The 25766-nt window shown below is 43.8% G+C and overlaps 2 protein-coding genes across 2 annotated transcripts; one reads left to right on the top strand and one right to left on the bottom strand.

Moving 5' to 3' along the window:
• Positions 1-503: 503 nt before the first annotated feature.
• On the top strand, positions 504-4142 carry LOC119460663 (mucolipin-3). The gene has a single exon (XM_037721701.2). The coding sequence runs from the start codon at positions 781-783 to the stop codon at positions 2623-2625; it is 1845 nt and encodes a 614-aa protein (XP_037577629.1). The 5' UTR covers positions 504-780; the 3' UTR covers positions 2626-4142.
• Positions 3696-24905, bottom strand: LOC119460664 (inosine-5'-monophosphate dehydrogenase 1). The gene is made up of 14 exons (XM_037721702.2): positions 24710-24905; positions 21821-21869; positions 19283-19384; positions 18508-18582; positions 17067-17273; positions 15706-15793; positions 13716-13915; positions 13186-13276; positions 12814-12909; positions 11349-11492; positions 10500-10653; positions 8829-8972; positions 8052-8135; positions 3696-4476 (listed from the first exon to the last, which is right to left on the bottom strand). Exons 1-14 carry the CDS (start codon positions 24787-24789, stop codon positions 4455-4457), a joined length of 1536 nt encoding a protein of 511 aa, XP_037577630.1. The 5' UTR covers positions 24790-24905; the 3' UTR covers positions 3696-4454.
• Between the last annotated feature and the right edge of the window lie 861 nt (positions 24906-25766).

Here is a 25766-nt window from a genome sequence, read left to right as displayed (position 1 = left end):
ACACACACACACACACACACACACACACACACACACACACACACGTATATATACTATATATATATATATATATATATATATATATATATATATATATATATATACGGGAACGATTAAATGATCATCGCATGATGTCTAGGTCAACGTGCAAACGAAAAAATGGTCGCATAGACAGACTCTCCGCAATCGCGTTGACTTTGCGAAACCACGTCCAGGAAGACGTTCGAATCAAACGTTATTCTTCTGATTGTGTAACCTGAAATAGAAAGTGAAGCGCTGTTGCTCGCGAACCGGAAAATTGTGCAGAGCTGGCGGGACGCGAATATACATCCGCCCGTAGCGGAACATTCTGTGGCGGATCACTTGTCGGCTGCGGGTATTTAGACGCGAGAGGAATTTCCCGCCCTCTGTCCTCGCCGCGTGCCGCGTCACAACCACGTGCTGTTTGCGTCACGTGGTGCGCGCTGCGCCGCGCGAACGACGGTGCGTTGCAGCAAGGCGGAAAACTATAAAAAAACAGGCGCGTCGCGCTCACCTGTTACTGACCATAAAATCTCGAATGGGATTTGAAATGTGTGCGCGATGTTTACACGCCGGGAGAACATGTACGTGACTGCAACAGCAGAGCGCAGTATCTGCCGTGGTCCGAGAACTGCCAGTTATCACGCTGGGCGCCGCCCTCTCACGTGCTTCGCTGTTTGAACAGAGCCAGCGGTCTGCAAAGCGATATGTGCGAAGCATTGTGTTAGCGTCGACGCCGCGAGCACGTTGTGACAGGCGATGACAGCGGTGTCCATGGACGGCGACTATCACGATTCGTCGATCGAGGAGCTACCGTCGTGCAGCAGCTCCGTCATAGGCGGCTTCGACGAGAAATTGAGCCGCTACTTGGAACGCTACAGTCTCGGGTCGTCGATCAACGTTAGCGGTGGGTGCGACAGCCTAGTGAGTCACGTCGATCCCTCGGAAACATGTGTGCGCGACGCTGTTCACGAGGAACTGGCACGCCAGCCACACGCCATGGAGCGTTACATGCGGCTCAAGCTGCGACGATTCTTCATGAACCCGCTGGAGAAGTGGCGCCACAGAGGTGGCTTCCCTTGGAAACTGACGCTGCAGATATTCAAACTAGTTGTGGTGACTGCGCAGGTGATCTTGTTTGGCGTGGAAAGCGCCACCTTTCAGCGCCAGCATCGGAACACTTACATGGCTCTTGAGCACATTCTGCTAATGGGTTGGGACACATCGCGGGATGTGCTCATTTATCCGCCTCCCGCGGGACCGTACGTGGTGGAAACGAAGGACAAGTTCTACCAGCACGTCAGAAACGTAGTGGTTCGGTACAGTAACATAACGACCGAACCGGTGGGCACTTTCGAGTACGCCTCACCGGACGGTTCTCTGCAGCCGGCCGTCTACTGCGAAACGACGTACAAGGATGGCCGGGTCTGGCCATTCAACTCGACGCTTAGTTTTGACAGCGAAACTGTAACCAACTGCACTAACATTACCTCTCCTACGCCTGGCGGCGACTGGAAAGACTTTGACTTAGTGAAGTTCCTGGGCAGACAAGTCTCCTTCGATGAACTTATCAAGGCCAGAATTTCGTTTTTCCTTAAGGCACTGTACTTGACGAAGACAGACGAGACAATGTTCTCAGAGTGCTACAAGTACCATTTGTCCGTCATTTACGATAACTCAAAGCACGACGGCGTGATCGCCATCCAAATGCATCTGACCCCTAACTGTGCCCACTGCCGCAAGAGCGTCGCCAGCATGGTACCACCTACGGCTTATACGTTGCGCCAGTGTCTCAATGTCCTCATCATAGTAACTTGCGCTTTCTCGACGCTCTTGTGCGTCCGATCGCTCTACAGAGGCCACAAACTCATGCGGAAGACGTCGGCATATTTCACCGAGTACTTACGCCGAGAACTGTCGTGGAAGGACAAGATCGACTTCGTTGACTTTTGGTTTATCGTGATCATCGTGGACGACGTGCTGCTGGTAGCTGGATCCGCCGTAAAGATCCGCATCGAAGAGCGGCTAGTCCCAAGCCTGATGTACACTGCGTGCTCATTGCTACTGGGTTGCGGGTGCCTCCTGTGCTGGTGTGGATTACTCCGTTACGTAGGTTACTTTAAGGTGTACAATATCCTCATCCTCACGCTGAAGAAGTCAGTCCCTAACGTCATCCGCTTCCTGCTGTGCACTATGCTTCTGTTTTGCGGCTATGTCGTCTGCGGATGGGTTGTCATTGGCCCGCACCACATAAAGTTTCGGACGGTGTCCACCGCCGCCGAATGTCTGTTCTCGATCATCAATGGAGACGATATTTTTGCGACGTTCGCCATGCTTTTCGACGGCAAAGACCTGATTATATGGTACTTCGCGCAGGTCTATATGTACAGTTTCGTGATCTTATTCGTCTACGTCGTGGTCAGCCTGTTCGTGGCCATTTTTGTCGACGCTTACGAAACCATACGTGACGCACAAGCTGGGAACGATCAACCGAGCGCCATGTGGGCCTTTATTGCAGAGTCCAGCGACGAGCCCACTAGCAGTGCATACCGGTCTGACGACGAGCTTGAAAAGCTGCGGCCATTGTCCCGCGAGCTATCTTGATAGAAAAAGATGTCTACATAGTGTATATATACTATAATTTATCGAGGCAAATAAGATGCATGGTAGCAAATGATTCTTGCGACAGTCTGCTTGGCAACGGTGAGGGTGCACGCGAACAATTGGAACAGCCTGTGTTGTGATGCAGTTGTGTGCTTCAGGAGCATGTTCAGAAGATAAGGTTGCCAGCTGTGCCGCAACTTGCGATTTATTTTGTGCCTTGCTTTTAGCTTGTGCACCGGCATGCAATCACATGCTCGGTTGAACGAGTTGGCAAAGAAACATTCTCGGCGGGTGTGTTACAACAGATAACTAGTGATATGAAGTACTGAAAATTATGTGTTGAAATATGAAGAGCCTTTTATAAATGTTAATTAAACAGTTTGACAAGTGTTTGATGTGGTGTGTAATACCAACCAGGTTGCTGTGGATAGTCACAGTAGCTGTCAGAACCTGGGCTGGTATAATGTTGGGGTACCTTTCAGTCGATTCTTATCCACTGCTCATGGCATGAAAATACTTGGGATAATGAAGGCACAAGGCCATTCCAACCACTGACTAAGCACGAAAGAGGTAGAGTAAAATAGGATAGCTACATTATCCCAACCCTGCATATTATTGCCAGGCTGAAGTCACTTTGTATTAAGCTGGCCCCTCCAACATGGAGCTACAATCTAGCCCGAGTAATTTTAACAAGCTTGCTTTTGATAAAGCACTCCTGAGGATCACTACATGCCAACAAACCTTCACTGTGATGCATCACAACTTCAACGCTTCACTAGATAGGAAATTTAGGCTAGTTAGTCCTGCATCATAGGCGAATCCTAATGTACAAGACAAGTAACGATTTCAGAAACGGGACACCTTGTTTCTGTGGCCATTCCTTTTCTAAGGCACTGCAATTCATGTCACTCCTAAAATGACCGATTTGTATTATAATTCACATCACAGTCATGGCTTCTAATGTTATGGCTTGCTACATCTGTGTACTCAGCTCTTAATCAATTACTGCACAGGGTCACCAACAGCCTGAAAAAAAAGATGCTAAGCTGCTGGCGAAAAATATTCTGGCAAAAAATTTTCAATTGCATGTAAACTTTATTCGGATGGCACAATATAAAAAATAACGAAACAGTAGGTACAGCCGTCGTGAACTTCAGGATGCTTCCCAGCTGCCTCAACACCAAGCCTTGTGCCTTTCTGCACATTTAGTGCCTTCTCTGTACAGCTATTAACAAAATAACCAAAACAAGCCATAGCTTTCAGCAGATTGACATTTCATCTGAACATAACACTTCTGAGGACAATGTCATCTATAATTGACGTCGTTTGCTTCACGTCGCAGCTCTTATGGAAAGAGCAAGATATTCGCGGAAATTCATAAAGATTCAGTGTACACCGGTTAACATATTCACCTGTTCACATGATTCTTTTACGTCACCTATTGTCGTCAAGAAAACGTAAGTGCAAGGGCAGAAACGAAAAATTCAGCTCTTCAGGACTATGGAATGTGAACCAAAACATACGCAACGCATTAAAAATAAAGATATTAACAATAAAACTATATCAACATTGTGGCTCGATTTTCCTCCGCATAGACCGCGTAGAAAGCTATTTTTGCAGCAACACGTTGATTGGGCATTGTACCACACGGTTTGGCCGTAGTAAAAAATTGAGTACTATTCTAAACACGCATGTCCAAAAGTTTCTTCTCTCCATGGCATGAATTCTTTGTGTTTGTCTGTCTGTTCATGGCGTCGATGCTCTGTGGGAATGTTGGTCAGCATGGGCGGCTTCAGAGGACTTCTTGCCATTTTACCAAGGGGCCTGGCTCAGTACAGCTTCTTCTCAAACCTAGAAAAATGAGTTGAAACAGGAATGTTATGTTGCAGAACTTTGTTTCATACTGGCTAATCAGTTACTTTGTGCAAGGTAGACGAAGTATCAAGAAAGGGAAAAATTGTCATCCACCCGAATGTAGCACGAAGCTATATGGGTCCACTGAAGCCTCCGAGTGAATTACAATTTTTCCCTTTCATGACACTTCCTCCACCTTGCGGGATTCCGCACAACTGATTTGCCATATTCTGTTTTCCTGTGCTTCGAGTTGTCGATTAATTCGCCCTCACGCTGCGATCTGCTAGCCTCCTGGTTAACTCTGATGGTAGAGCAACCGCCCCGGAAAGGCGTTGGTCCCGGGTTTGAATCCTGGACCAGGACAAAGTTTTCCTCAACTGTGAAGCTTTCCTTCTGGGGTTTCTTTTGTAGCTTCGTACTACATTCAGGTGGATGACAATTTTTCCCTTTCTTGTTTCATACTGCTGTGAAAATGTACTATACATGTAAATATATGGCCGCCGAAAGGAAACTTCAGTACCATCCTTGACAGCAGAACCAGCGCCCCGCTTGGTTTTTGCATCGAGTTCTTGTTGTGGCTCACTGATGTGCCTCTTTCTGTGGTAACCTTATGCATAGCTTAAGCATGGCAGAAAAATTGATTTGGCCCTTTCTAAATTATTTTTCAATATTGGCTGTGACTATGCGTGCTTGCAATGTAGTTAGTGCACCGCTATCATTCACTGCAATACGAAGTATTCTATTAATTTAGCTCCAGTGAACTCGATCCTGACTGAAGGTACCGGCTGGTGTCCATAACCAAAACGGCAGCACACTATGATTAAGTACTGTAAAGACCCAATTCAAATGTGCATCTTTTTATCAAGCTCGATGCACCAAAAGGAAGGCGCAATGAAGGTGGTCCATAGATGGCAATGTTGGACAGTAAGTGTAAACAAATTTAAATTCTGTGAAAGTAAACTGTTTCACCTTGCTTTTGATTACCAGAATCTGAGGCAGGTGGTATTTCTTGTGTTATAAAATTGGGTGAACGTTATATTTGGGTGAACAGTGTTTTCTATTATTAAACCCACAAAAGCTGCGTGGATGTTATACCCCTGAGAGGTGAGCAAATTTAGTGTCCCTTTGAACGAGTGCGGTTCTGTGCGAGTCATTCGCAGGACATCGCACAGAAAGGTTTAATGACATACGCTGTGGAACCCATTTGCTAAGGACTGCATTTGGAGAACCCACTTCGCTTTGTAAAAATGTGTAGCCTCAATAGCAATGTTAAAGATCAAAGTACTCAGCGACCTTTACAATTTAAACTGCCATACTTGAATTCTGGTGTTTTACGTGCCAAAACCACGATTTCATTATGAGGCACACCGTAGTGAGGGTCCCTAGATTAATTTTGACCACCTGGGGTTCTTTAACGTGACCCCAATGCTCAGGACATGGGTGTTTTTGCATTTTGCCCCCATCGAAATGCAGCCACTGCGCCCAGGATTTCATCCCGCGACCTCATGCTTTGCAGCGCAACACCACAGCCGCTAAACCACCACGGCGGGTCACCATACTTCCTTTCCTATGGTAAAATGCATGCTTAGCACTGTTAACTGCAATGCAGTGTTATTTTACAAACATTACAAAAATACCAAACATAACATGCTTACTGAATTACCCATGAACACTGCCATCAATTCCAAATGACACTTTCCCAGCAGCACACTGCTTAAGCGACGTTCAGTATGGTGGAGTGCACTTGCAAGTAACAATAAGTTTGCTCGCATGACCGTAATGTTGATACGGGCAAGCGTTAAAGATCAGGTTTATGAATTGGGATTAAGAACTGGAATGGGTTTGTGAATAAAAGTTTCAGATTGAATTGTAAACTGTCTGAAGAGCCGAGCTCCATTTGGTTGCGAGGCCTCGTCAGGCATAGAGACACCTTATGCCTCGTATTCCTCTGGAAAGAATGCAGAGGACCCTGACAGAGGAATGCCTTGTGTATTGTATATTGTCTACGAATGCTATAATTTGGAACATTAAGAAATGTATGTTCTGCCTGAACAAATTAATAAAATATTGCCGAAGGAAGCAATGATTATTTATTTTTTTGATGGACATTTTTTCTGCCTTTTAATTTGAATCACTGGATAATTAAATCTATTCCTTTGGTTCCGCCAAGGCTGATTTAATGGAAGTCGACTGTAGTTGCACTATTTACAAGACGAAAACATACATCAGCATAACTTAATATTGCCATTGGGTCCCATCGCTTTCGTAAGTCCTACTTCAACAATACGGCTTCTTTTATGATAATGAACATAGAACCTAGTTTTGCAGTAACAGCAACATTAGGATAAAAGAAACACTTGCACCAGAACTTGTTTCTGGATCTATCATTGCTGCAGTAGTAGAGAAACATGGGCAAGTTGTTGGAAGTTCATAGTTCACAAGCAGCAGTGCTAAAAAAAAAAAAAAAAAACGAAGAGGATCACAACAGTTGAGAGTCTGCGCCTTTGTTTTGATCATCTGCTCTTCATTCTAGCCTTTTTAGTGCTGCAGCTTGTGAACTACCTTTCCTGGTTCCACGACATGCGAGTCACCATGCTGCTGTTGTCATTGTCATCAGGCCAGATACTGCTGCTATGGGTGGCACTTAAAAATAGCCCTCTGCAATCCATTCCTAGTACACACTTCTCTTCAGAATTGTGGAAGTGCAATACTATAACAATTTAGTGTAATGTAACACATTAGTACAACTTCAATATTTCTATTCGATGAACCGATTAGGAGTTCACACTGTTAAGTAACAGCACACAGAGAAGATTTCTGCAACATTATAACCTAAGTTAGCTGCACTTAAAGCACAAGAAACACGGCACATGCGCAAACTGAAGAATGTGCACTTGAAGAAAGCCCCTTTCTTAAAGAAAGATGGTTGAACGCGAAGCTTTCACCCATGCAAACTGAATCAAAGTCAAAGTCCAAAGCCAACGACCACGCAATGAACCCAAGAAATGCTGAGAGACCCGATGCGATGCATACGTGATTTGATTGCTTGTTTAGGATTGCATTTTTTGAACGTTGAAGTTGAATGAAAACACATTTCGTTAAGTTGCATAGCCTTTATTTTAGATGATGTAGCCACTGATTACATGCACACACTCACATTTTCACGGACTGCATGCCGTTGTCAATACACGGGATCGGCCTTACGGACACAATCGCACTCATGCTTACGTTCGTGTACAGCAGCCTCTTCTGCTGTGCACTGCACCCGTGGCCTGCCCATGGTGACGGCCGGGAATGCATTGCGTGACGCGCGTAATGCAATGCAGATACTATATACAGTTCGTCTGGGTAGCGTGGCATTGCAGTTCACATTGCTCTTATCGATACAACTGCAAATGTAAACTAATGTTCTATGATTGTGTGCGCAGATAGTTCCATTGTGTAAGTTGGCTTTCCTGCAGTGCATTTTCGGCGCTCACAAACGAATCAGTGAGACATAGAAAGCTTCTCTTTAAAAACAATCCACACATAAAAAAAAAAATAGCACAGCAGGAAAGGAAAAGGTTACTTACGAGTACAAGCCATGCACTCCACCCTCAGCCTGAGCAGAGACTGATCTCTTCTCAAACTTGATGTCACCTGAGTACATGTTTGTCCTGCAATGAAATTACAGGAGCAAATTAACAGCCATGGAAGCAACAGTCTAATGCTCTCATGAAGAGCCACAATATGACAAGCACGAAAGCATAGAGATTTATTAACAAGTAGCCTCCCATATTTCACTACCTGCTCCACATGGACACTAAAACTGCAGAGACCGTTTCGTACAAGCACGAATGGCCTTCATGTTCGCAGCTGCCAGATGCAACATTTGAATGGGTAAAAAAGCTCTCCTGTGCCATTGAATTCTGAGGCAGATATGTGGGCATGTGCAGCTGCTCAAAGTTTTCAAAACACTGTAGCTGTGATAGACAACTTGCAGTATAAGGGCAGAAATTGGATCGAAGGGGCACACTTGTGTGCTCAATATATGCTACACATCTCTCCCATCGAGACTCGCAGAGGTTGCAATTAAATTCCCATACCTGCATGATTATTATTTGACCGTGATTATAACGTTAACAAATGTTTCGAGGCTTAGACAAAGAAAAACACAACCTGATGCTGTGTGGAGTAACCACAGCCGAGGATTTAGGTAGGTGCACTAATAGGTAAGCTGGCTTGGAAGAAACATCTCGCTATGGCCTATACTCTTCAAATTATTACATTTTTACTCTTTCTCTGCCCCTATACTTTAAGGAGTTTCCATTGTACTGAACCAGCTCATTTGGGGCTCATGGAATACTCACTTGAGTATGTCCAGGCTGCGAGTGCCAATGTCCTGGCAGCCAAACCTGATGCCAGTGATGAGGTACGGCACGTAGCGGTGGATTGATCCTTTGTCAACAATAGTGCCTGTCACTCCCTGCGCCACCCGGACCTTGTCTTGTTCACTGCAGAGGCAAAGGACTCATTAGTACTCCAGCTTGCTACGAGCATGCCTCATTGTGGCTTGGAAAGAAAGGACTCTCCAATGCCGCCGAGGCCACGGCAAGTAGAAAGTGGTTTGCCATGTCTGAAAGTTGCCACAGGAAGCTGCATGCCTGCCAACTTGTAGTTGTCAATGACAACTATAGCTGGTGACAACTCAAGACTACAGCGACAAACGTACCGCTGTCCAACTCGAAAAGCATTTGATGTCTTTGATGTCGCGGCAGAGACAGACCCTGCTTTTGGGAGCCGAAAATTGGCTCAGATATCTTTATGCGTCCCATTGCTTCAGATTGGTGTAGAGCATTTATTCTTGCTTGATTTAGCCTTTGTTATAATCATCATAAACTGGTTGTGGAATATTTTTACTCATTTTTTCAAAACAGCATTTCTGGTGGTGTGACCGCTTTGGAGTTAATATGTCTATGGTTCTACTTATCTTATCACAATAATTGTTTGTCAGAAAGGTAGACAAATATAGATTGCAGTGGGCATATAATATAAACAAATATCATGACAGAAATATTAAAAAAGTAATAATTTGTCGTGGTTGTTACTACGAGTCCAGACTTTAAAAAGTTTGACATGCTGCAACTTTGGTTCCAATCAGTCTAGAGCATTCATACTTGTATCACTGCATACTCCGATTACTCAAGATAATTTTTATATGTCGACATATATTACACCACATATAGTTTAGCAAATAGCCCACCTCCAAGCATGTTATGAATTTCTGAAATTTTTAGAAATATATTTATTATGTAAGAAAACTGAATGCATATCTAAAATTAGCAGATGGAAATACATAAACTCCACAAGGTTAATCAAAATCGACTCAGAAATAAGAAAACAGGTTGTGAAAGCAGGGTCTCCCCTTGGCATTTCTCAGGCACTTGCTTCGGAGTTCAGGGCCGCGATTTTGTAGCGATGCATTATGACTTATTCTACTTTAGTCTTACCATCCAACACTCACGGCCGGCTGATCCCGTTGATAACGCGAGCGGACCGTCGCTCCGACCACTGACAAAGCGCGAAAAGGCATTATTACCGGAAAGGCATCGCGACAAAATACCGGCCCAGAGGCACAAAGGGCAGATGCACTGTGGTTTTGTGGACGGAGCCTGTACTGAATTCACCAAGAATACATGTTACAACTTAACCCTGTATCTTCTCCAGCTGACACCAACTCTATACTAGCTACCTGTGAAATTGCCAAGCAACTGAACTAGAGCCATTCAAGTGTATTTCGTCACATAATAAAGAATATGAAACTTGTGCTGCTTCATTTGTACTCTCAACTTCACAATGCACGCAATTGTCCAGGTAATCTGTAATTCAGGTTCATGGTAATCTGTTTATTCTTCACAAAGCCAACCAATATCTGGAAACAGATGGGCAACCTTCTGCAAGCTTGGGGAAAGAGGGGGCATTGTTTTCCTTGCCTTCCCTCAGAGCACACGGATATGAGTACAGTGCAGCAATTGACAAACCTTTGATGGTATCGGTTCAGGCTACCACTGTCCTTGGCACTGTCCATCGCATCAAGGGATCCCATGCCACGGTACTTCTTGAGACGTACCCCGTTGGAGAAAAAGTACTCGCCGGGGGCCTCAGTTGTGCCCGCCAGCATGGAACCCATCATGACTGCAGCAAACATGCCATCAAGTCGGTGATTTGATCAGGGAGCATTGCAAACGACGTTGCTAACATTGCAAGCTAGCTGCAAATATGTTGCTAACATAGCACTCGCAACTGTAAGCAGTGATCATATTATGCAACAATCCCCATCTCATTTTCAGTTTTCACCTTTCTTCATTAGCTCCGATGCCACCACAGTCACTCAGATCCGCCGCTTGGCGTAACAAATGAAAGAACAGCTACAGCCACAGACAACTTTTGGATGTAAATTGCACAAGGCTACAGTCAACACTTAGGCAGCACAGTAAACCAAGCATGTTGCGATAATTAGCTCCTAGTTAAGAGCAAAGAATAAATTATATATGAAATAATTTGGGGGCACTGAAAGCCGTAACGAAAAAAAAAAAAAAAAAGAAGCTGTATAATAGCCAGTCATACATGTGCAGTTGAATACAAAGACATTTCTAGGTCCAGAAAAATCTGCAAAAATAAAGCATTTAGTTGATCCCACTCAGTTTATTACAGATATAAAACTTCACAATACTACGGGAGAACCTGGTACACAGCCCAAAGTGATATCTTCCATTCGACACAAGGCTAAAATTTTCAGTATATTCACCCATGAAAGATGGAACAAAATGCCCTTGTCCATTCACATTCACTGAAGAGCAATGACAATGTTATAAGTGCCACAAGCTCACCAGTGGAAGCACCCAGGGCCAAGGCCTTGATGATGTGGCCTACAGAGCTGACACCGCCATCCGCAACCACAGGTACGCCAAACCTTCTTGCGTACTCTGCCACCTTGTACACCGCTGTAGCCTGTGGCCTTCCACATGCCATCACTGCAGAAAAGAGCACGCTTGGTCTCATTTGGCACACACAGCAGGCATTCAAAGAGCAATATAAATTTTGTTTAGGAAACTTCACTTTTGGATTTAGATTGATCACTTTTGTGCCGCTCACAACTATAAACCTGTTAATTGGGAGGAGGGAGTAGGTCCCCCCCTGGAATGTTGCGTGCGAGTACAAAGGTATATGCTGCAGCATCCGCAGTGCATTTGAGTGGGGGGTTAGTATGGTTTCACAACAGCCCACAGCATATTATAGCAACGCCCTGGGGGCTTGGAAAGGTCTGTACTACGGTGTGATAAGGCAGTATGATGAGGATGGCTTGCCCATTGTGAGCCACTGATCAGAGAGACAATGGAGGAGCCCTTCACCTGGTTCCCCATCAGGGATGGCTTGACATGACTCAGTTTTTTGCTGCATTGCATGGAGTTAGGTAAGAAAAAGTACATTGTAAATTCCTTATTTACTCGCGTAATGAACGCACTTTCTTTTTCTCCAGCGTAATAAACGCACCCTGAACTTGCTGCCGTGAAGTAGGAGAAACAGTACGCTTCGGTTTCCGATATGGCGTCCGACGGGTACGATTGTATCGGACGCCGTATCGAACGCCGAATTGCACTACGTGTCTCTTACTTTTATTGCGATAGCAATCATGTGGAAACTCTAGGCGCATTTTTGCCGTCGGCGCCGACGATCGCGGCTCTATCTCCCGCGTTCGAGGGGGGATAACAGGAAGGAAACGCGCCGTATTTCGTCGCGCGCATGGTGCTGGTGGGAGGGGAGGGAGGGAGGCGGCGCAGCAACTGCACATTGCGCAGCCGCGCGTGCCCTACCTTGAAAGCGACCTGCGTCGGGGGCCGAGCCTAGATGCAAAGGTGGCTTATACCTTTGTGCGCGCTCCATTATCGCCACTCAGTTTGCGTTAAAAGAATACATGGCACAAAGGTCACTTTGCTCGCTGTTGCTGCCGCGCTTTCTCACACCAGCGTTTTGACAGTGAGTGTCCGCGGTCATCGAGTGTTATTGGTTCATGTTTGCCTGTGCGCACTGACACCAAGCTGGTTAAATTACTTTGCAGGTTTATACGGCCGATAAAACTACTATCCTTACTTCGTATAGCTGTCTACGCATTTGCTATTACAATCGATGGTTCGCCTTTCGGGCAAAACTGACCTTTTTAGAGGTGGCTGCGGAAAAAAAAATTGCTCTAAATTTTACCCCGCATAATAAATGCACCCCCCGGAACTTTGTGCATATCTTACGAGAAACCAAAAAAGTCCATTCATTATGCGAATAAATACAGTATAGACTCACCTTCCTGGGTGATGCAGATGGAGCCAGAGCCCATGCCAACTCGAAGACCGTCGACTCCAGCATCAATGAGGTTCTTTGCCTGAGCAGATGTGACAACTGCAGAGTGTGTGAACGTGTCAGGGAGCAAAGGAAAGCGAGCCGCAAAAGACACTTCTCTGAACCAACATGAAGACAAAGCAACTTATCGTCAAATATAACTCTACCTAATCTAATGAATGTGCTTTGATAAGAATGCACAGTCTGTAGCTCTTAAGCAAGCCTGTATAAATACAGTATACTACCAGCTACCCAGAAGCAACAGAACGCAATACATGAAAGATCAACTTTGCTTAATGCACTGGTACACGCAGCAAAAGGTATTGGATGGCTTACCATTCCCGCCAATGATTTGTAGGTTCGGGTATTTGTTCTTGATGTACTTCACCATGGTGATCTGGTAGATGGAGTTGCCTTGTGAAGAGTCCTGCATTAACAATGAAAACAGTGCTACCCTTACAACCCCACTCAGCCACAAGAGAAGGTTCACCCCCAAAATTTTTTTCCAACCTTTGTTGCTTTCAAAGCTTATCCTTGAGAGAGAAAAAAAAAAAAAAAAACTATAAAGGAATAAAAATTTATTCACTAGGCTGCGAAATAAAATGCTGCAAAAAAATGGAGACAGAAATGTGAACTTGTGCATTGTTTGTACAGTGCAACATTACTAGTGTTGCTTAGCTAGTTAATGCAAAATGGAGACCAGGATGTGCACAAGACCTGGTCCACCTTTTTAGCTGTTCACTTACTAAGATAAATCACTAACTAGCTTTCATTCTAATCCTGCCCTTACTTTGCTGTGAAAGCATGACAGCAGGCAATGGCTAGACAAACCCACATATGGTTGTCAATGTCAGCTGAGCACTAACCAGAACAACGACGTCCACGCCAGCTTGGACCAGGAGATCCAGTCGGTGCTTGTCAGCCTCCCGGGTGCCGATTGCTGCGCCCACCAGCAGCTGCTTGTTTTCATCCTTGGAGGCCAGCGGGTAGCTTCGACTCTTTTTCAAGTCAGTGCGTGCAATCAGTGACACCAGCTCGCCCTGCTGGTTCACCAAGGGAAGCTTGCCTGCACAGAGCAAGAGGTGAAAGCATAAATGTGTGATCCACAGCAGTGCAAGCAAAAGTGCAGCTGAATGCTCATGAATTCACAATGCAAGTTTTGTAGCATTCGCAGCTACAAAATACAAACTTGCACTTTCAAGCATTCTTGTGCAGTGATACTGGCCGACTTTCAGCTATTGCAACAGCAAGCTGAATTCACAGCTCCAAGGCTTGAATGAGTACTGTTAGTGGGCAAGACCAACTCAAACCAAAACAGGCGGCACACATGAAGCTGTCAAATGGTGAGTACTAGATGAACATTGAACATGCATGCAACATCTTGAAATTAAACCTCTGGTACAATTACTGAGCATAACAGACAATATGTGAATTCACAAAATGGTGCAAAAACTCAGTGCTGAAGGTCTTCCCAAGCTGCTGCTCTGATGTAAAAAAAATTAGAGCGACAGTTGGTGCACTGCTTTTAGAGAGGTTCAGTGTACTGAACAAAATATGCATGGCAGCATTACTGAAGTTGAGAATGTAGTGTAGGATTTGGGCTTGAATACCAGTTTGCTTCTTCCTTAAGCTTCAACAGCCATACATACTGGAGAATCAGCTCAGAAGCGCGTCCGTTCCTGTTGAAGGAGACTGCAGAGGCATATATGCTGGCTAGAAAAAGCCAGCACCTAATACATAAACATTGCCCAACTGCTCATCCATTCAGATATTACTGGCACATGTGTCCCAAAATCTGTTCTGCATGTGAAGCATTGCACAAAGCACCACTGTATTACAAGATTAATGCAGACACCAAATCAACTGCCTAAACTGCCACTGAAATCAACTGCCAGTGGCTCATGTTCTTGAAACATGCATATGATGGTGACTACGCCTGCAATGTAGCAAAAGCACCAGAAAATCATGCTCCATACCGCCAGGAGTTGCCTACTGGCAATTCTATGCTGTGCCTTAATGTGAATGTTATGCCTGGCTCCAGCAAAAATGCGTTATGTACAAGTCTTGAATACATGTTGTCGAGGTATAAAGCAGGCCAGCATGTAATTACATTGGTGCAAGAAAATATTTTTTAGCTCTTGGCATTAGTGAAAGCACATTAAAAGACATGACAAACAGATGCTTCAGCCATGACAAGTACTACTCCATGTATCTCAATTCCCGAAAAAATGAGCAAAAGGTTGAGATAGTTTGAGTGGTGACAAAGGCTGTGCATTAGAGTATGTAAAAAGTTAGGTAGAAGTCTTCATTTAACTGAGGAACGAATGAATGTTTCACAAAATGCCTGTTTTACATTTGTGTTATAGACAATTTGTGACTGATGTGTCTTTATGCCTCGTGCGGAGGTGAGATAGTTTAATGAGCCACTTTGTGAATAGATTAAATGGGTCAGCTGATATATGCATTGAAATCTATTGAAATGTCAGCACATAAGAATTTCAGCATTGCGTCCTCATCAGAGCATGGTTTTCATTACTGAGAAACAAGCTCATTGCAGCAACCGCCAGGTAAGTAAGCCCAGCAGAGGTTATAGTAATGTTGGAAATGCAATCAAGTTGTTTTCCTGGCACAGAGACTCCTGCATATTTATCATTATTATGCCACTCGTTTAATTTTACAGTATCATTCATTTGACAATATCAAGTGGAACTTCAGCTTTTACAACACAATCATGGAGATACCCAACAAGCAGACCACAAAACCCAGCCTACTTGAATACTCGACATAAAAGACAACATTGTAAGCTTGTTAAATGATCTTGGAATGTGCTACTTAAAGCCTAGAACTTCAAGTCACCTTTCTTGCTCTTCTGAAGCAGCGAGTTAGCCTCAGTCAGGGTGACCTTAGAGGGTGCCACAACCAGGTCCTTTAGTGTGGTCATCACCTGAGGAAAATCAAGTGAAAAGCATTTGCAGTGTCAAGTACTTTTGAAGTTTTATATACAGTGTGCCATCCTTTAAGTTAGCTTTAAGTTGACAGAATCGCTGGGTGCATCTGTGACAGACATTTTTAATAGAGTTTATAATTTTGCCATGGGAAACAGCTGTACTGAAACCACCCTGCAACTCTGCACAAAGGCACTGGATCCCTACATATGATACACTAGTACTATTCACCGAAAGACATTCATTCCATCCTCTTAATTTCAGCTGTGACATCAAGTTCTTCTCCGGTTCATACTTGTGAAGGACAACATGTCTGTTTCCCTTTCCTGCCTTTCAGACTTTTGGAATATTTCTTGAGCACAGTTCTGCAGTGGTGATGCTGGCATGCAATATTTATGACAATTGAAAGCCACACATTGCCATACTTTAAGTGTGCTTGAATGCAATGTTCCAGGCGTAGTCCAATGCACTCACAATGATGACGAAAGGAAAAACTAGGAAATACTTATCAAGAACTGCAGGAGTGTTCCCTTAACATTACCATGGCGGCAATTATTATATTTGGAACATAGCACCCAAGCACCTTGAGGAACCACAGAAATGGTGGGTCACTACCATGCAAAATAAAGAACCAAGTGCAGCTGTTGCACTTTAAGCTCATGTGAACACAAACTCAAGAATAGTGGAAGCCCCACAATTTTTTGGGCTGCATTTGGAATCAATAGAGCCTGGCAACATACTGGTGTCTGTCCCACTGCTTTATCTTACATTTGTAGTCTATCACATTGTGCACCAAGCTCACCAGTGAAACAGAATTTCATACTTTTTCCTTCTCGCATTGATCACTGGCCAGACATGTCAGCTTTCAGATTCAATTAATAGTAGTATTCCGAGTGTCTCTAAATGTAGTAGGGACACATGACTATCGGAACATATTACAACTAGTGAATTGAAATGTGTCATAATTAGCAGCTATAACAAATCAGTAAGATTACTGTTCAATATTATAATTGATTATATCTTACCGTGCTTGACAGAATGTGCACTAAAAAGAAGCTGAATTAACTTGTTCTATAAGTGCTGCTTTTCAAATGCAAAGCAATACGTCGTCTCGCCATTCCATCAAACTAGCCCACAACATAGCCAGGAACAGCATAGTGAATGTTGTCAGCCAAGTGATTTTGCTCCTTATTCTAAACCTCTAAGTGTAACTAAGGTACAACAGTCATTCAGCCTTGCTGTGGAACATATGCATATGGAAAGGCCCCCCACCTCAGACAGGCGCTTGTTGTGGAGTTCGGGTGGGATAAAGTCGACGTCCCTGGAGGTGACCATGCCTACAAGCTTGCCACCAAGCTTTCCACTATCCGTGATGGGGACACCAGCAAAACCGTGCGTCCTCTTCACTTCAAACACATCGGCTACACAGTTGTTAGGGCTTAGAACAACCGGGTCGTGGATGAAACCATGCTTGTATTTCTGCAAGGAATTGTAGTTCAATGAGAACAAATTTAAGCACTCAAGTACGAGAAAAAAACAGGACATTTATGACAAGACACACTGAAGAAACAAAATAGTATGTAGTCATTTCACACCAGCGTGATAGATAAGGTGGCACAACTGGTTATGGAAAACATGGTGTACGTTACCTAGTGCAATAAACCTCCAGGTAAACTGAAACAAAAGTGCAAAGTGATTCCCTTTTAAATTATAGTCTGTTATGCTGAAAGAATACATTTGTCATTGTTATACGACAACTGGGCATGAAAGAGCATGTTGTTACAGTAGCAATACAGAAGAACACTGTAGGGTTCAGGAGTCTTGGTCTCGGAGTCAGACGTCAATTTGAGGGTCGCTCTCTAGCCTATGCCACCGGTGCGTCTCTTAATGGGTAGCTGGCCTACACTACCGGGACGTCACATAGAGACTAAGCTGGCCCACGCTGTCGTCCGAGCAGACTTGAGGTCTGCTTCGTTCGTGAAGAGTACGAGGTCGAGAGGTAGGGGAAACGGAACAGGGGGTTTATTTACATAGAAGAGGCAAACTTATTTACAGAACAAGGAGATCATCATTGTACTGGCCAGAGTACGGAGCACAGTACATCGTAGCGGGTCAGCACTACTACCTCTGAGGAGACTACATCGTGCGCAGAACGCACTTTCCCGAGAGCTTCTCGGTCCCAGCGTCAAAGGTCGGCGACAAAGTGGCATCCAGCAACCAAATATTCCCTGAAACGTGTCTTGCCATGGTGTCCGCTGCTGGTCTTTACCGTGGGACGTATTTTCAACGCCAAGCAGGGGAGGGTTGAAGGTCGCTGTCCCCACTGGCCGTTCAAAACAACACCAATACGTTTTCTTTATGGGAACAACAAGAAAATACATAAGCCTTCAATTGCAATGTTATTTACCATTAGTCTTTGCACAAAACAGTCACACAGTCACTGAGGGGTTTCCCCATTAAACGATAGAAAAACAGTACTCTTGCTCAACCCAACATTTGCCTCTGGTGTACTTTAACCTTCACGGATGGCATCAAAGTCCGGGGGCTCTATTTTCTAATGTTCCTATTCATTTTCAATTCATTTCTTATGTGGTGTGCTGAGAGGCCGATATATGCAATAATGGCGGCATCCAAGAAAAGTCCAGAGTCACGTCAGAGCCAATAACAAAAAGCGAGAAAAATGGCAAATGAATTGTTGGGAGTTCTTGCATACCTTCACTTTGTTCACCTCACTGGCCTGATGTTCTGGAGTACAGTTGTGGTGAATGATCCCAATGCCTCCGCACAGCTGCATAAACAGGTTATTAACAGCAGATCTGTTACTGCAATGTTCACTCTGAGGTCACAAAGGGTCATTCAGTTAAAAGAATACTATACGACAACAAATCATTGCAGTTACAGTAGACTTGCATTAGGATAAACATGGAGGAGCTGAGGAAATCAGTTTGTCTGCACAGAAGTGTATTTTAACAGAAATGCCACTGCATCTATGGGAAACTATCTAAAGGTCCCTAAACTGTTCAGCTTGTCAGAGAGTTTTGTTTTGACACAGTTTGTTTTATAAGCATTCTATTGTATTCACAAAGAATGTTAAGCATTCACAAAACAAAAGTCCTTTTCTAGAAGCTGTCCAGGTTAAGTAAGGCTAGTTTGCACTGACCCTAAGAGCAGAAGAATAAAGAATGATGTTCTAACAACAACCCATTTTCTTTTTTCACGTCGCATTTGCACAGTACAAAGTGCACGAAATTGTTAAAAGCCATGCACAGGGGCAGTTTATCCACATTCACAGGCTCCAACATCAGACCGTAAATACTATTTTCTACCTCCACATATGAATAAGGCATGAATTAAGTTATATCAATAGAATTCAAGATTAATTTCATTTTGAATTTTCGCATTACATGACTAGTTTGCCAGTAGCACACAGGCCACACAAAGATGACCAACAGAAAATCCTACAGACAGCCAGCTTCGTGATCACATACCGCCATTGCGATGGCCATCTCCGACTCTGTGACCGTGTCCATTGGCGATGATACCAAGGGGGCTTGGAGGGTGATTTTTTTGGTGAGTTTGGATGTAAGTTCCTATATGTGAAAGAAAAAACAATTACGTTAGGCATAGGCTGTCCAATTTTCAAACTTTTCTGCAGAAAGTGCTTCCACATAGCTTCACAATGCCAAGCCTGATATGGTCTTCTAATACTCAATATAAGCCTTGACACAAAGCTATGAATCCCAATAGCCATTTCGTTCTCTCAAAACACTATGAATAGGCTAATGATGTTCTCAGAAAATGTGACCATGTCCTTATAACAAACCAGGGGCATGATTGGAGATCTTTGTTCGAAACGCGTTCTGTTCAGTTGCTGCGACATGACAAAGTGGCAGTATGCAAAACTTATTGAGAACAGGAGGGAGAGAGCAGCCAATCGGCAAGTGGTGAACCATTCTGTAGCCGCAGCCGCCGTTTGAATCCAATCCAATACACCAGACATGCCATGCAAAGCCGGTCTCGTAGCGAGCGGATGACCGCTCGAACTTCACATCTCTCATCGCGTTCTGCTCCTAGCAGACGACGTGCTCGTAATCAAAATGATTGACAGGAGCGTGCGATTTTGACGTCATCAAAAATGATGAAATCCCCGGACGAGTTCACCACTTACCAATTGGCTGCTCTCTCCCTCCCGTTGTCACAAATTTCGCTTACAGCCACTTTGTGACGTTGCAGTAATTGAACAGAACACGAAACGAACAAAGATCTCCGATCGCGCCCCAGATTTCAGTCCACAGAATACACCATCCACACAATTCTCATGATAAAAGAGTGTCTGTTACCATGCCTATTCTGCTACAGGACAGAAACTTGCATGAGTGATCTCAAATTATACTCGTGTGTGTCAACTAAACTGATCCTGCAAATTTTCTAATCACATAAAATAGGCAACTGTTTATCTGTCGTATGCATCACACCCCATGAGCTGCCCAGCTAAGTTTGCTCTAGATGTCAACAAGAATACAACCTGCATGTTCACTTGCTAATTCACACTGCCATCTTTCAACTTCTTGGTGTCACTTATTTTCTTTTTCTAAAGTAAGACCTCATTCTAGCATAACTACAGTTAACAATACCTTGGCATAAAACTAGCGTGACACTGCACTGAAGCAAGGGGAATTTGCTGATGCTGCTAGACTCCTACAGGCCATTATGCCAATGCATTCCCTGGCTGTACAGCATGAAACTAAGGCTGAGAAGAAGTATGTTCACTTACAAATATTTTTACATTCTGTTCTGTGAGTCAAAACAAGACACACACATAGAAATTGATTAAGTGAAAGTATAAACATGGCCCCTAAACACAAAGACATTAGGCAACTGGTCCAATCAACACAATCACAAATCCATGCTTAACAACCCAAACTGCAAGAATAAAGATTTTTCAACAGTTTATGCTGTGCAAAGTTGTTTTTCATAACTGAATAACAATTCCAAAGAGTATGTGTAAAAGGCCATAAGCTAGAAAGACACTCCAGTAGCAGTATTCTCCCAGGTTTAAGGGACCCATATTTTTCCCATATGAGTGATGGAAATAGCCAGAGGCCTGTGTAGAAATCAGGTACCATACTCAAATCCACCAATGCATTTCTTTTATGGAATTTCAATAATAACAGTGCTTCAAAGAGTCTTCACAGAAAGAATGTTTGCTATCTATGCACAGCAGCTTGCAATCTGAACAAGGCAAGTGTACAGTTTGTGTCTGCTTGAACCCCTGCAGTACCACTAAGTACAGCTCATCATGGCGACCTGAATAAATATTGTAAATAATGTAGCTCAGCTTGAGATGTGTTAATATACAACACATCTCAAGGCCAAATGCTGACAAGCTAGGACCAGTATTTTATCCTGGTTGCACTTCCTTATACCGGAGGACAATAGGTGTTTCAGCAGGTAGATTTCTGCATGTTTTTCAAAGATGTTCCTGATGAGTTGATAAAAATGGTATGCAATGGATGGTCAGCAAAATTTATTCAATCCTAGTTGTTTTACATTTGCATACCAAAAGAGTTGACAAAACAGTGCTAGAAATGTTAACTACAATCAAACAAACAGGTATATATGCTTCCAATGCTACATAATATGAAGGAGCAGGGTTTTTGTACCTGGTTATGCTTAGTTAAGAGACTTGTTTGGCAACACTGTAGAATCTAGAGCAACTTTTTGCATTGCCTGCATTCGTGACCAAAATAACCACTGTTGATCCCACAACGAAAGCCGAAAATGCAAACACATGACATTACTCAACATGACATTTAACTCCATACATCATAGCTGTAATATATATTGAATATATTGAAGATCTTGTTGGAGATAAAAACCACTTTCTCACAAAACGCTTTCAGCAATACATTTTTATAACTGCACTACTTGCGTAAAGCATTGCCTGATCGTTTTGTAATCGCAACAGCCAAGGTTAACACTACACAAGTATATAGCGTGAAGAGTCAAACTAATGCAGCACTTACGACATCATCGGCATTGAAATCAATGTAGCCGGGAAGGATGAGGAAGTCGCTGAAACAAAAACAACCAGTGTTGGTCAGAATAGTGAAGTGTCAGGTCATAGGGAGAGCAGTTGCAAAGCGCTAAACATCACTCAAGAATAGTTTGCAAGAAAAATGTAAGAACTGCAGCTACACAAACAGGTGCATGCCATATTGCTTAGTCAGGCAAAACTACTATTGCATTACCAGAATAAGTGCAGTATTTCAGTGCTTTAGTAGAAGACTATTTAGTTAATGATAACTATCTCAACATTTTTTTTTTCATGCGAGCCCCTATCTGACCACATGTGGAAGCATTCTCACTCACCTACGCTAGTCATGGCAATTTGGGTTTAATATATTTATTGTATGTAGGGGTATGCAAATATTCAAAACTTTCGAATAACGAATTGAGTAGTGTTCTATTCGATTCTGTCTTCGAATCCAATAGTCACCATTCATAAACACGAATATTTTTGAAATATTTCGGAATGTGAACTATGCCCAACTATACATAAAATTGGAGCAAAAGGACGGTACGTTTTTGCCCCACCGGGCATAGTAAAGACATAAAACATGAGAACTTGTGCAGTGGAGTAGGCTACATCACTTAAGTAGCCATAATTTAAAGGCTGTAAAGCGATCATTCGCACTCTGAGGAGCCCTGTGCATGTGAACGAATTACTTGGTTGCTCCTAATGCTTCATTTGTGCTTTTAGTAAGTGCTTCATAACATACTATGTAATGACAGAAACTTGCTAATTTTAAGAATGCTGGCATGGGTGCATCATTTTATATTAATTGTGACGACTGTTCATTATTCGAAAACAATTTGAAAGGTATTGGATATTCGATTTAATTCTGTCACTATTAGATTTGTATTCGATTCAGTCTCCAAAATCACTATTCGGACACCCCTAATTGTATGTATTGATTGTTTAGTCGTATGAAGTGGCTATGCACGTAATTATTTTTGATCTCTATGTAATTAGCGCTCTTTCAGAAACAGAACTAATACGTTTGATAGACTGTACGCTAGTTTCAGGAAACATGTACCCTTTTCATTCCTGCACACAAGTTGTCCTGAAGGGACATCAGGGACTTTCAAGGTTGCAAGAACTTTTCATTTGAAGAACCCCCTCCCAACGAATCGTAAATAGATTTCTGGTACTGATAGGCTACTGAGAGTGAAATATGGGCATGCAATATGGTGTTTAATTAAATGCTGACAGAATAGAAGCTCAAGCTTGCTTGTTACATGGCATAAGCATGAATTTTTTCACCAGCTAACAAGGACTCAAGGAAACAAGCATGCCTTCACATGTGCTACCAAGTATTAGTAGCGGACAAAACCAGACATAGGTCTATACCGTAGGGGGATACTGTTAGTGCTCACAAAATTAAGGCAGCGTCTGCGACGTGCGTCTATGTGTACTGTGTGGTTGCATCTACGTGCTGCCTTAACTACGCCCGTAAACACAGAGCTCATATGTCAAATATTCGGATGCCAGTGCTTCAGTAATGTTTCGCCATCATACTAACCAGTTTATGCATCATTTATCTCAAAGCGCACACTGGTTCTGAACACTTCACAGCTTTCTAACACTGAAAACTGCTTGAAAACAAGAACACTAAAAATTATAAAAAGCTACAATTAAATACTGACGAGATCAAAGAAAAAAAAAATGCACGAGATAGCGCTGCAAAATTGGTGCAATTGCAAACATGGAGCATTTATCGGTGCTTTAACGTAACAGCTTCACACACGAACTCAGGCCACAGCCTTAATTGTGATAACGCTTTGCACAGGAGCACAAGGACAAAATGTCATAGTACATGACTCCTGCCACTAGAAAACAATTTGAGCAGCACCAGAACTAGATAAGGAGAAGCGTGGATTTTCATGAAGTATCACGTAAATTTTACTGAAAAGTCAACATCATTGATGGAGTCAAACAATCCTCGCGGGAAACGGATTCATCGTCAACTGTCGTTAAAACAGTATGCAAATCAGGCAAATTATCCTTCGCCGCGAAGTCTGTGAAAGGATACGACTCGCTGCGCTAAGGCGATGTCGTACTACCAGGCGGTGAAAAAAAAAAAAAAAAGAACATTTTTTTTCTTTTAATAGAACGAATAACTAAAGCGGCACCGACAACTGTTTCCGACAACAGCGTAATTTTCGCACCTAGTAATACAACTGTCACGAGCGGTGCCCGAGGCAATATGCCACAGTGGCTGCCCCCTCGCGTATGTCTGGGACAGCGGCACGAAACGCGCGATTTGAAACTGGGAGCCGGCTGACGCAGCACTCTTCGGAAAGACAAAATACGCGAGTTTTACCGAGTCCGGTCGAGGTTCAAAGACCGTATTCAACGCCGCGTAGAAAGATGGCATTGACTGCAAGCAGCGAGAGCGATTAGGAAACCGCCAACTGGGAATATTTCAGCATGCAGCACGCAGTTACAAGTTGACAACGCGAATTCAGTGCCCCGTTTTTTAAACGGCGGCGCTATACCCCCTTTACCAGCAACCCCCCCCCCCCCCCCCCCCTTTTTTTTTTTTTTTCTTGTTACATAGCAACGCCCACGTTTGGATGTTTGCTATTTTTCGTGCTCCTCAGGTGGCGATGACGCACGGTATCCGCGTGAAGATGCAGAGAGGCTGGGAGCTTATCGTTAGCGTGGGCTCGATTGCGATGGACATGTTTGTGCTGAGTAAGTGAAGGTGCTCTATACGAAGAAAATGCGCGCACAGATTACACTAAAACAAGAGAAGGCACGCATAGTCATAATGAAAAAAAAAAATAAAGATTGAAAGAAAGGCTGCACAACAGTCAGAAGCGGTGTTTACGCCGGAGGCGAGACGTACTTGTAGGTGAGCCCGTCGCCGTGTCCAATTAGCTGCTGGGCGGTGAGGCCATCCTCGTGAAACGTCGCCTTTTCCGACATGGTCACAGACGGTGCCGACGCCTGAATGTCCCAAAGTGAAGTGAGCTTATCGGCCCAAGCAAGTCGTGAAAACGCACATGTGCCCGCATTCCCTCTCGCGGGAGTTGGCAGCCAACCATCGCCTCCTCCTGCGATGGCGCCACCGTAACAGCATCAAGGTAAGAGCACGGTCAACGCGCGGCGAGCCTTGCGCGCGCAGTTGATTGGTTTCTAGAATGACGTCACGAAAGCTCGCGGTGCTTCGCGCGCGTAACCTGTTTGCGTTTCGCAGACTGGCGCGCTACCAGGCAGGCTCGTATTTGGAATGAAATACACGTGAGCTAGATACGCATGAATTTGTCAAGAACAAAACAAGGAACATGACCAGCAGCATCCTCTCACGCAGGAGCTAGGCATAATGTTGGTTATATCTCGTCTGTATTTGTGGTTGATAGGTGTTCTGTGGTTGAATCCCGGCCGCGGCGGCCGCATTTCGCTGGGAGCGAAATGCAAAAACGCTCGTCTAAGATTTAGTTGCACGTTAAAGAACCACAGATGGTCAGAATTATTCCGGAGTCCTCACTACGGCGTGCCTCCAAATCATGTTGTGGTAAAACCCCAGAATTTAAGTTTTCGTTTATTTGTTTATTATTACGCAGTGGGTAAGTGTCCCGTGGCTGGAACTAGAAACATATGCAGTAGGCCGACTTTAACCTGACTGACAAGGCTTCGTGCATTCCAAGATGCAATGGTTCTTTTTAGTTTTTGTAATCCACCCCTCTAGAACACGACTGCAGCTGCTGGAAAGACGAATACGCGTAGTCGCACGAAACGACACAACAGCTGTTTACGTACGACTGACATTCGCTGATCACATGCCGCGCGATAACTGCAGCTTTTAATGGCCGCGAAATAAAGCAGGAAAGTGAGTTTCTAAATACACACGTCGCTGTAACGAACTAGGCGCGCATTGTTTTTTCTAGAACCACAAAAGTGAG

This window comes from Dermacentor silvarum, chromosome 8, assembly GCF_013339745.2.
Source record: "Dermacentor silvarum isolate Dsil-2018 chromosome 8, BIME_Dsil_1.4, whole genome shotgun sequence".
Taxonomy (NCBI): domain Eukaryota; kingdom Metazoa; phylum Arthropoda; class Arachnida; order Ixodida; family Ixodidae; genus Dermacentor; species Dermacentor silvarum.
This window is presented reverse-complemented; position numbering and strand designations above follow the sequence as displayed.